The sequence below is a fragment of the Protopterus annectens genome, chromosome 3.part1 (assembly GCF_019279795.1).
Source record: "Protopterus annectens isolate FY-2018-M chromosome 3.part1, PAN1.0, whole genome shotgun sequence".
NCBI classification, from domain to species: domain Eukaryota; kingdom Metazoa; phylum Chordata; order Ceratodontiformes; family Protopteridae; genus Protopterus; species Protopterus annectens.
This window is the reverse complement of record NC_056732.1, coordinates 1,123,695,218-1,123,708,464: the sequence shown is the minus strand read 5'-3', so window position 1 is coordinate 1,123,708,464 and position 13,247 is coordinate 1,123,695,218. Positions and strand designations below refer to the sequence as shown.

General features: G+C 33.8%; 1 protein-coding gene across 1 annotated transcript in view; it reads right to left on the bottom strand.

Annotated features, from left to right (window-relative positions):
- LOC122797756 (transient receptor potential cation channel subfamily A member 1-like) overlaps positions 1-13,247 on the bottom strand; it is a 1,191,690-nt gene that overhangs the window by 50,595 nt on the left and 1,127,848 nt on the right. The window contains exon 27 of the mRNA XM_044066280.1: positions 12,619-12,733. Coding sequence (XP_043922215.1) covers positions 12,619-12,733 — 115 coding nt within the window. The remainder of the gene's footprint in view (positions 1-12,618; positions 12,734-13,247) is intronic.

Sequence of the window (13,247 nt, the reverse complement as noted above, 5' to 3'; positions counted from 1 at the left end):
TTGCTTCTGACCAATAACTCATAAATACAGTACACCAGAAGGTATAATATAATCTGGAGGAATAAACCAGTGCTTCTGACCCCTGCAAGTAACAATACAACTCTCTAGTCTTTATACACTGTTACTATAACTCTTAGAACTACAAAGTGGATATACAACCTGTTCTTCAAACCAATAATTCAGAAATACAGCACAGCAGTAGGTAAAATAAAATCTAGCGGTATTAACCAGTGCTTCTGACCACTGCAAGTAAAATACAGTACTCTAGACTTTGTGGACTGTTACGATAACTCTAGCACAATACAATGGATATGCAACAGTCTTGGCTGTGTAAATTTGTTAACCGATACTGGATGGGTTATGGAATAACTGTTTAGCACATCGGTACATGCAAAATAGTTGCATAATATCAGTGCAGCAATTGCAGTTCACATGATGCCAATGCTGATAACAACCTTAAACACATTCAATAGCTGTATTAGAGATAGCACAGTAATCGGTACAACAGCAGTGGTATACAAAGGATTTATGATAGTATAACAGTCAGTTTTTAGCAAGTATTTTTTAAATATATCAGCTGTTGTGTAATTTCATACTTACATGGCAAGCACACAAAGCTGGAATGCCAGGAGACTTTGTTGGAAGGACACTAACTTTAAAAATGGTGCCTGAGTAGTTTTCAATACTAAATAACCTCAGCTGTGATGTTGGTAGAGGGGGAGGGGTTCCCAGAAGGTAGAAACCATGAGGTAGGTGGCAGAGCTGACAAAAGTCTATCAGCCATGTATTATTCAGACAGATAGGTGTTGCAACACTAGTGAGCCTGTCCGTTCCTGTCCGTATTATAATATAGCTTGCACTGACCCACTTTTCCAATGCTTCACTGCCTCATTCTTTTATTCACTGGTATTTATTTTCAGTGCCTTTCACTCAAGGTTGACTATCTTCATTATGTATTCCCTCAGCTGATGTTCACTGACTCTGTCCTTTGCTGCTTCTCAGTAATGCTCACTGTCACAATCATTTATATCCTATTAGTAACTCTCAATGTGTCATTCCTTTATCCACTGGTATCTGCTCTCACCATCACAGTCCTTTATCCTACTAAGTAGTACTCTCTGCCTCCATCCTTTATCCCACTCACTAATGCTCCGTCCCCCAGTCCTTCATCCACACTCACTAATGTCTCTCAGTCCTTCATTCCTACTCATTAATTTTCACTGCCTCAACTCTATATCTTACACGCTAATGCTAACTGCCTCAGTCCTTTATCCATCTCACTAAATGTTCACTGCTTCAGTCCTTTATCCCTCTCCCTAAATGCTAATTATATCATTTCTAATATTCACTGATGAGTCTTCAACATGTTCTCTATAAGCAGTCATAGGACATTTTTTCACCTCTTCATTTCCTTTGCTTTCCTAATCTACTTCCATTCAAGCCTCAAAAGTCATTCCTGTATAGTCTTTCTAGTTCTATAGTTTTAATCTTCCATATATATATATATATATATATATATATATATATATATATATATATGTCTTAATATGCCTCATCTATATGATTTACACATTTGTTTGTGTTTGTTCCTTTCTATGTTATAACTCTCTCAGAATATATATGACAACATTGCATTATCTGTCCCATGACTCCAACATTTCCCTCTATCTAGTCTCCACTGTATTATTTGCTTTTATTTTATAATGCCACAATTAATTGCTATGTCAGACTTATGTGATGATACACATTCTCAGTACTCACCTAACCTACTCTTTCATCATGATCTCCCTCACACTTTGGGTTTACTCGCTTACATGTTTTCTTTCCCCAGCCATCATTTTCCATCACTTTTGCCTCAGTCCATGTCAAAAGCTTTGCAGATTTCTTGCCAGCATTCCTTACAGCCTTAATAGCTCTTCAAGTCATTTTAAACAAAGCCACCATCATTAGGATCATTCCTTGGTTCTGATCATTTTCATTCCCTCGCATCATCCCATTTAAGCACTAGACTGTTTCATAGTGCCTCATGCTCATCAACTAGTTTTATTTTTCTTCGATGATCTTGAATAAGAAGTAAAGCTAAGGCAAAAGTGTGGCTGTGTATTATAATTGCATTTCTTAACACCTTTAGTAAGTGCTTTTTTTCCACATTGTATCTTTATGTTATCCTTTTCAGTAAGAGATAAGCACCACAAAGTTATTTAAGAAACTGGAGAGAGAATATAAAGTGGTATATTCCACTAAATGTGATCCATATAAGGAAACAATTGAAGACCTGGAATATTTTACAATTAGCACTTAATGCTCTGATTCTGAAAAAGGAACTGGCAAATAACTGGGACGTGAAGTTATTATCTTATGGTTCACTATTTTCCTTACTGAAGTCAACGCTTTTAGAATAAAGGCTGTCGACAGTACCATTGCTAGTATCTATAGTGCTGTCAACTGTTATCTTGTCAGATTAGGTATTTTAATGTCTCACTAGCCTAGTGAATTAGCTGAGTTTAATCAAGCTAATCTCATTGTAGCTATGTTTCTTTTGCCTTCTGTCTTGCTGCTTGCTTTCCTTTAATATTAAGAAATTTGTAAGGGAATATTTAAATATATTGTAGGAAATCATATCAGATTTGCAAAGGCATACATTGATACCTTCATTGTTCAAGATCAGCTCTATGGATATAATACTGAGAAATAACATTTTTCTTGAACATGTGAAGGTTCAAGGGGGTAAAAATGAAAGAAAATGTCCCCATATGCTGTCACATCTACTAAGGAAGATTTTTATTTGATGAACGTACATGTTCTCCTTTTCCTTTCTGGTTGGGTTCCCTCAGAGTATTTCCTTTATGGAGACATTAAATATTAAGGATAAGTTTTTCACTGGCCTGTATGGAAACCCTTTCTCCCCTGGGAATAAATATGGAGAAGTTATAATGATTCCAGATAAAATCTACATGGAAGCACCATCATATTATAATTTAATTTTAAGGATGTTTTAAAACCAGTCACTGCATAGGCTCATACTTTCTGTCACCCAAAATGCCATCACAATGTAAAAGTCTGCCTTATGTATGATTTATACAGGTTTCAGAAGGCAGACATGACTCTGTCTCTGAAACAGACGTCAACAAGAGGGCAAAAGCTGCCTGTTTTGCATCTTTATGTTTCAATAATTATTCTGTGTTACTAGATAAAGACAGTAAAAGTAGGTACACACATAGTACTTTAGCTGCCAGGTATTAACTATTTATCACATACAGTTTCTTATCATACCTGGATTTTAGACCAAATTAATGAAAATGTGCACTTTACTACTGGCAATATTGTGTCTAGTCAAATAGAAAAGTTGGCTGCTGACAACATAGGTCTGTATATAGTTCAACAGAAGTCACAGCACATCAGCTTAAATGCACAAATGTACTGCACATGGCCTAGATGCCCAGGAAAATGCTCCTGGTATGATACTTGCAAATCAGTATGGATAAAGCAATGGTACTGTGGTAAAAAATAAATAAATAAACAATATGAAATTAATGTGTGTCTAGTAAAGAGACCACATGGATTTTATCATACTGGATAGATGTGCATTCTTCAAGAAATGGACCTCTTTGGCATATCATAAGTCAGACTTTTTTGTTTCCTTAACTATCATGAGACAATTTGAAAAACAGGTGCTTAATTTTTAATGAACATCAAACTTAGTGAATGCCTCATTCCTTTCCTGTAATTCAGACGGTAGTAAGTAAATAGGATAAGACTTGTATAGTATTAATTAGTCCTTCTTGGCCCAGGCATTGCATTGTCTGCAGATGTTACACCACAGACATATCATCTACCTAAGTGCAACTCAGCAACAGCAAAGAGGATTACATCCCAAGTTCAAAACTGCAGACTTTTCATTTTCCACTTTAGAGGACTAAATATTAAATCTTGCTAGAAGCTCTTTTTCTACTTAGGCCACAAAACTTACAAATGATAAAAAGCCTAATATAATGAAGTCTTATACTTGCAAGTAAAGGATTTGTTTCTTGGACAATATCGCAAGGTATGAATCCCTTGTTTTTTCTGTATTTTAGGCTATTAGACAATTTAAGTGTTTTATTTGATTAAATTTTTGGTTTTATCAGTCAAGATTTATGTTACTACAATCTGTGCTTTAAAAGCAATGTTTCATTTAGGAAATTTTTTAACAAAATCAACCAAAATTCTAACACAATAGATCCTAAAGAAGATATAAAAACTTTTGTTAGCAAATATACTAATAAAAGGCTATCTAATGAACAGAAAGATAGTGTAGACAAATCTATATCCTTTAAAGATATTCAAACACAAATTAACAAATTAAAACAAAATAAAGCCCCGGGAAATGATGGCATCATTCCAGAAATTTATAAAATATTACCTAATCTGGCACTAAAATTACTTCATGAAGTCTTTAACCTCGCACAAAACTTTATCAAAACCCCTCCTTCTTGGAAATACACTTTTCTTTTTCCCATATTAAAACCTAACAAAAATCCAACCAAATGTTCTTCATATAGACCCATTTCTTTACTCAATGTAGATTACAAAATGTTCATGTCCATTTATGCTGATAGATTAAAACAATTTTTACCTAATTTGATTGACGATGATCAAACAGGATTCATAGTAAATAGGAATTCATATGATAACATAAAAAGAACTTTAATTTTGATTGAATCAGTTAAACAATTAAATAAAAATTTGACATTAATTAGTTTAGATATGCATAGTGCGTTTGATTCTATTAACTGGAATTATTTATTTATCCTATTAAAAGAACTGAATTTTTCTAATAAATTTATAAATCTCATTACTCAGTTATATATAGATAATCAAGCATACATTAAGATTGGCACAAGTATATCACAAAATATACCATTAGTTAAAGGCACTAAACAAGGATGTCCGTTATCCCTTTTATTATTTACACTAATTATGGAACCATGGGCGAACTTAATAAGATGTGATAACAATATAACAGGTTATAATTTAAATTCCACTTTATTATATAAAATACAGTTGTTTGCTGATGACATTCTTCTCACCCTAGCTGATGAAAATACATCTATTCAAACCCCCTTTAATAACATAAATCATTTTCAAAGGAAATCTGGTCTAACTTTTAATAATAATAAAACACAAATTCTCTTAATTGGCCCAACACAATTTAATTTACAAGATTATTATAAAAAATATCTAACTCAATCTGATCAAATTCTTTATTTAGGCATTTCAATAGCTAAAAATATTAAGGATATTGTACAAATTAACTATAACAATTGTCTTACAATAATTGAAAATTTAACAAAGAATTAGAATAGAATACCTTTCTCTATGGATGAAAGACTCACTATTATTAAAATGATTTTACTCCCTAAAATTCTTTAAATTATTCAATCCATCTCTATACCTCTTCCCTACTGGATAATTAAAAAAATAAATGCAATTTTTTTAATTTTTATGGTTTCCAAATAAATCTAGAACTGCTTTATCTCACCATATGATAAGCTGGGATAATGGAGGTATAGTGCTGCCTAATTTTGAATTTTATTCAATTTCATCTATGGTAAAAGTGATTTCTCTCTTAATTGATACTAATTATCAAGCTAAATGGAAAACATTGTTTGAAATATTGTTTTATACTACTATATTAATGTTTTATACTATAAAAATAACTCTCAAAAACTGTTGTTTATAAATAACCCATCAATTTGGGTCCTAAAAGATCAGCTTTCCACCTTTTGTTCCCTAAAATTTAAAAGTAATTATTTAACTCTTTTGTTAAAATCTTTTAGAAATGTCATATTTAAGTATAATGTTATAAAGACTGGTTATTCCTTCTCTTTCCATAGCCTACTCATCAGGTATTCTTTTTACCTCTGATTCTAATAAAATGTGTATTTTTAAACAGAAAAATGTATTCTATTGGTATCAATTGATGTCAAATAATGTTTTAAAATCAGTTAATTTACTAGATGTTGAATTCAGATTTGGGTCCCTTTATTGGTTGGAGTTACATGAAAAAAGAAATTTTATACAAAATAAAATTGACTTAATGCCCTTTTCAGTTAAGAAAGTTATACCAAACTTAATAAATTACTTGATTTTATCTCTTCAGAATAATTCTCCTTCCACTAATAAACACTCGCAAATATATAAAGCTATCAAATCGGATTTAGATGTCTACTCTGACAGTTACTGGAACTTTTTCTTTTCCATTAATAATTATTCTCCCACAGACAAAGACAAATTCAATATTTGAAATCATCTAATATGACTACTTCCTTGTTAAGATGGAAAATATTTTCCTGGAAATATCTAAATAGATCCTTTATTACTCCTCTTACATTGAGTAAAATTGGGAAAAGGATATAAACTGTTGGAGATGTAATAATAAAGTAAATGCTGATTGGTCTCATATGTTCTATGATCGTAATGAAATGAAAAAAATTGGGAAGATATAAATGCTTTTATGCAAGCTATTTTTACAAACAACTTTACTTTAACTAAATCCTTAATATTAGTTAATACCCCATTTCCAACTTGTATTAAAGTATCTGATTACCCTTTGATTTGGTCTATGCTAGCCATAGCAAGAAAAATTATCGCTAGAAATTAGAAATCTAATTCCTCTCTATCATTACAAGAATTTAAAAATCTTCTTAATGAAGTTTCTTGTTTGGAAAAACTGACCATCGGGAATAGAATTTTGAAAAATACTTCTTCTCTACACAGTTGGAATAAAATATATGATTTTTTACAAAAGTAGTTCTATATTATAGTATATATCATTTACATATTTATAAATTATTTTAAATGTATTGATCTATGGTGAGCATACTGTATATAGTTATAGATTGTTTATTGTTATATTATTACTTCATGTAAAGTTCATTTTATTTGTCTCTTTTTTATTTTTTTAAAAAAGAAAAAAGAGAGTTAATTTCATTTAACTTTATTGTATATTAAATTTCTCAAATAAAAATATTTTGAAAAAAAAAGCAATGTTTCAAAAAATAGAAATGCAGTCTTAATTTAAGACATGACTCAAGACAGTTCTTCACACAACCATGAAGGCACATTTCACACTCTTGAGAACTGATATTTATAATAGGGAAGATAACTTTATCTTTTGGTAAACTATGCGGTAGAGAAAAAATAATGTACTTATCATGAAAGGCACAATTTGTTGTTGCTGTTACTCATGCCGTAAGAAATTCATATGCTAACCACCTTACTATTATTCAACAATAAAAGGAGGCCTCTGAAGATGATGCCAGCTTTTATTTCAAACATTTTATAGCCAGTGTCTCTAAATCAATAATTTAATTGTCAGTCTATTCCACACACTACCAAAACAATATGCAACATTTGCTTTTTCTGGATGAACTCCAAAAACTCTGATTTTATACTTACCTTTTTTGACTCATTTAAGAAAGATAGTGCATGCCTACTAATGATCAAACAGAATCTGAGTAAAGTGTTATCCTATTCTATCACATTTTGCTGTCACAAATATAATAAGCCTCTGCAAGGCACATTAAGAACACATTCCAGTATACCAGCAACTACATCTGTAACATATTTCAAATATTTTCTGCTCAAGACATTTTTTTAGAAAGACCCACATGGACTTTTGTATAGACCCAAACAAACATAAAACACCATATTTTAAAAGCATAGCCCAAAGACTGGATACATTTTGGCATGGCTGTGCTACAGGGAATTCTACATCTATCCACCTACCACAGGAAACTGTTTTGCTTGGGAATCTGTTCAAATGGCTTACTGTTATAGTGATCTCCCTCAAACAAGAAAGTATGGTGATGACTTAGACACTTTCCACATAATAATAGATCTTCAAGGAGAGGTTACCATAACTGTAAAGCTACCAACTCTGTATCACCATCAAGATATCTATCTCTACATATATATATATATATATATATATATATATATATATATATATATATATATATATATATATATACACACGCAGGCACACACACACACACACACACACACACACACACACACACACACACACACATATATATATATATATATATATATATATATATATATATGTGTGCATTTAATTATCTAATTGCGAATTCTGTTTGCAGATCTGCATTTCATCAAATTAAAGTTGCTCTCCATTTCATTGTTCATGTTAGATAATGAAAGAAACACTTTGAAGCACTGCATACTATTGAGCTTCACAGTGTAAGTCCATGTGTGTGCTTTGTTCACTTACACTGCTAAAGGACTATGTCATCTGCATTTTTGTCAAGATTGGGCTAGTGAATAGGGAAATGTCTGTTTTTTTTTTCATTGTTGTATTATCTCAAAGATGCTAAAGTCATTGGATATGACTCATGCAATAACAACACATGTTTTGTGATTTATATGGTTTCATAAACGCCTAGTTTGCTGGTATTTTGATGGTTTGAAGTATAATAAATTAAATTACAACTGCAACATAGAACACCCCCAACACACACACATATACATATATATAAATGTATTGACAGTGAGGTAACATGCTTTTGGGAAGTAGAAGGAGAAAAATCATATAGAAAGAACATCCAAAACTCCACACAGACATCAACTGGAAGTCAAGACTGAATGCAAGGCCTTGGTGCTGTTAGGCATAGATCTACCCTACAAATCTAGTCAGTCAGAGAAACATACCAATCCAAGGCAAGTTTTGACTTCTACCAAATGCATCCCAGGGCAGATCCTCTTTCAAACAGCAGCCACATTTGGATACTTGGCACAGGGGAATGCAGAGGAACAAATTACTTCTGGTCATACTTTCCTGTTGCACAATCAGCAAAGCTGGTGTTTATTTTGAAAACCAATATGTGATCCCATTTGTTAGGGATATTTATGAGACAATTATCATAAGCAGCATCATATCACTCACTCCTATTTTTTACTTACACTAAACAAATATGTTTACAGTAAATACATTACTGTAACAATCCAATCAATTATGCTGCTGACATAATTGTATTATCATCTTTAAAGTTTTTATTGTGACAACATCGGATATTGCTGTCTGTGCCAGGCAGAATGGGGCAGTTCATGTGTGGTATGTGCCAACATGGCTGGCTGGAGTTTTATGGATAATTTTGTGTCATTTGACTATCACACTGACCTCCACAGATTACTGTGTTAAAAATGTATCAACAGTGTTATTATAACTGATTAAATATTTATGTTTAAACAAGGAATTCTGGAAGGGAAGAGTAAACGTCTTTGAAATTGTTCTATAATTTTCAGATACGGCAACAGAACTTAGCAAAGCTCTAAGTGTGTATTGTACCAGAGTGAGGTGGTCAAATGTGATGTCATTCTATAACCAACACTGAGACAATGGAACTCATACAGCAGTTTGTTTTGTTTTGTGTTATTTTCCTTGGAACCTGATATAAAGATCTATGTTGGTTATTACAGACAGTTAGTTGAGTTATCATAGTTCAGTTCAGTGTTAGTTAGAAGCTCATCACCTTGCCTTTTGGAAGTAAGCATCTCAACATCCTATCTTGCCTTGGTGTATTAAGTTAGCTAGGGAACAATTATTCTTTAGACAGTCAGGAAATACAGTGAGATTAGTTAAGTGTTGCTTTTCTGAATCTGTGCGAATCTGTCGTCTGCTATTTTTATTTCTCCTGTGATTGAAACTCTAGAGTTTATTGTACTTAGTTATTTATTATTCTCATGTTTTCTATTTTATTATTTATCATAAAATATTTTTATACCTTTCATTGTGGCCGGTCTTTTCGAGATTACGTTTGACATCTTGAAAGTACTTGTGCTTATTTTAGTGATGTCTTGGCCACTCTGAAAAGCCTTACGGCTTTGGCTACACTCTACCATTTACATCAGTATTGATTTTACTCAGTAAAACTGGATACTCTTATAAGAACCTTAGAGTGACTGACTGGTGGCAGATTGTTACCTTATAGTCTGGACAGAGAGGGGCACAGCTAGTAAGTCTGTGCCAGCCTTTCCCAGGATATGTGTCTGTGGGTGTGTGCCTGTGTGTGTGTGTGTGTGTGTGTGTGTGTGTGTGTGTGTGTGTGTGTGTGTGTGTGTGTGTGTGTGTGTGTGTGTGTGTGCGTGCATGCATGTGTGCATGTGTGTGTGTGTGTGTGTGTGTGTGTGTGTGTGTGTGTGTGTGTGTGTGTGTGCATGTATATGTGAAAATCAAATACCCAGGTGTGTGTGTGTCAGCCCCTTGGAAATTGTACTGCTTCAATGTCAGTCTTGTTTGGGATCAAGGGAGAGAGAGTGCAGTTCCAGGTCTGCAGCATGTTCCCTTTGTGCACTTGTGAAACATTGTGATTGATCCAGAGAGCTGAATTTGAAAAACACTATGTAAATCCTTTTCTGTTTTTAGTGGCTTTCTCTCACTGGTGTCAGTGGTGAAGATTGAGACTCCTTGATTACTGGCCTGGGGTAGAGAGTTCGTCACAATAATAAACATGCTATAGACATTACAGAACTAATGATTGCTAAACCTTAGAAAACTTTGCAATTGCAATTTATATTTAAGAACTGCGTGTGTGTGTGTGTGTGTGTGTGTGTGTGTGTGTGTGTGTGTGTGTGTGTGTGTGTGTGTGTGTGTGTGTGTGTGTGTGTGTGTGTGTGTGTGTGTGTGTGTGTGTGTGTGTGCGTGTCTCTGAGTGTTTGTGCCTGTGTGTGTGTGAGTGTGTATGTTATCTCAAGAAGAGTTATCTCAACAACTTATTCTTTTAGACATTGCATAAATTAGAGGCTTAGAGTGCTCATATGCCCCATAAGACAAAAGTCATATAGGGCATATGTCAGCAGTCCCTGTTCTATAATAAGTCCCATCTGGTATTATCAGGGTAATTTTAGTATAAACACCTGATGAACACATATCTCTCTTTCTTTCCTTTTTCAAAACCTAGGCCATAGGCACTTTCTCTGTAACTTCTCAACAATTCTTCCAAGTGGGAATTCTTTCCACACTGCCTTCATTTTTCCTGTATCTTCCTAGAGACTTCTCTTCAGAATTCTCATCAGACCCAGATGTCAGGAGTCTAATTTTTGTAGGTGGTAGTGACCATAATAATATGGCTTAATGGCAGATGCTACTCATCACTTGCCATGGAAACTTGCCTCTATCTGGTTTGCTGCCTGCTCTGTATTTCTCTTCAGTAGCACAATCCCTGATAATGCCAGCAGCAGACACAACCAGCACAACTCCAGCAGTCACAATGCTATATGACCACCATATTACTGAATCACTGCATCGAGCATTGTTGGAAGGGATGTAAGCCCAAGACAGCCCATCTACATTCAAATGACCAAAGCCCGGTCAATATCAAATATTCAAATTATAAGGCTGAAGGGTCAAAGCCCACTTGGACAATACTGGGTTGCAGTTCTTCTAACAGCATAGGTATTATGGGGGGAAAGGTTAATGATCAACTCAAATTCTGTACCCATTCTGCATTAATAATGCCTCATCTATTTTGACCCTGTTAGTTTTCAAGCAGATTTCCTTTTCTCTGGTCTTTCTGCCTCTTCTGACTTTTTCTACCACAACACATCCCTGGTAAATCCAACAGCAGACACAACCCTTCAATGAGCTGTGAGATTCCCAGGCTCAGTAGTCACTATGCCATACCATACTCACACATTCATGTGTTATATATAGCCACCTGGTGGTACATTTATTCACAACCTCTTTTTCCCATTTTTGAAGATAAGAGTCTGGGTGTCACTTCAACACAGTGACAAACATCTTGAGACAGTGTTCACATCACCAGGTGATATATGTACATGTATATATATATATATATATATATATATATATATATATATATATATGTGTGTGTGTGTGTGTGTGTGTGTGTGTGTGTGCACACATATATATGTATATTTGCAGAATATACCAAATGACCAACCCAAGAATTGCTGACAACTAAACAGAGTTAACAGAGATGGAGTTACATACTGCTGTCTTTCTCTGAGATATAGTTATCATACTAAGCATCTGAACTGCACACTTTCTTTCAACACTGGCATTTTCAAGCCACCTTTAATCCAATAAGAAAGAAGTGTACTTCCCTTTCTAGGTACAAGTGGATATTTGCACACCGTATTTAGCACTAGTAACCTAAGAACTCCCATTATTTTATAGTTGAGTCATAATGAAAATGAGAGCCATCTTTCCTAAAACCAATAATTTTGTAAGTGAAAGTCAGATGCCATGCAACATGATTCTTCCTGTAGATGTTTCAGACATTTGCTTACATTATTTTACTCTAAAAGCCTGACTGGGTTGGAAGTGCGTAATGGTTAAAGTATTTACCTTACATACACAAGATGCACAGTTTGGTTCTCTCCTTGGTCAATATCTGGATATTGGTTTGGCATGTAATAGTCTGTAGACTGATTGCCCAGTATTTACCTATGAACCGGTATATTGTGTATTACTTTTAAGTCCTATTATTATTTACTATATTCACATTGTATTTTTTAATTATGAGTGGAGTATTTTCTTAAGAAAGGCACAACATAATTTTATTATGGGAAGAAAAAAAAACAACATACTTACCAGTGGCCCAGACACTCTTTTCCTGTTGGGATACACTTTCTTTGTTCTCTGGTCCACCTGAGTAAGGTACCAATATGGTAATTTCCTCTCTAAGTTAGTATGAAGGCTGACCTGCTAGACAGATATGTTAATTAGTTAATCAAATAATTGATATTAAACTACAGAAAAGTTTATGATATCAGAACAAAATATCCAATTAGGAAAAAAGGCACCTCATGCACATTGCTAGCAAACAGATGGAGAGGCAAAAGATAGACTATAGGACAGATGAGAATCCCTTTCTAAATATGAAGGTATATAGCATGCATCCCCCTATGAGTGGGCGGTTCAACATTCAGTGACATTTTGCCTTGGTAGCATAGCAACAGCATCTTCTATGGGATACCTGCTATCTATAGTATACTTTATGTTTCTCTTAATGCATAGTATACTACAATAATGTTATATCACATACTTATATTGGTTCACCATTTGAAAGTGTACCAGCATACATCTTATCTCACTCTGAAATTCTTCATGCATGAATGTACTATTGAAGAACTCAGTATAAACCCTTTAACAATGATCTATGCAGTTTGTAGATAATTTGTTGTATTATTTGTTAAGACTTAAAAATGTCACTTGC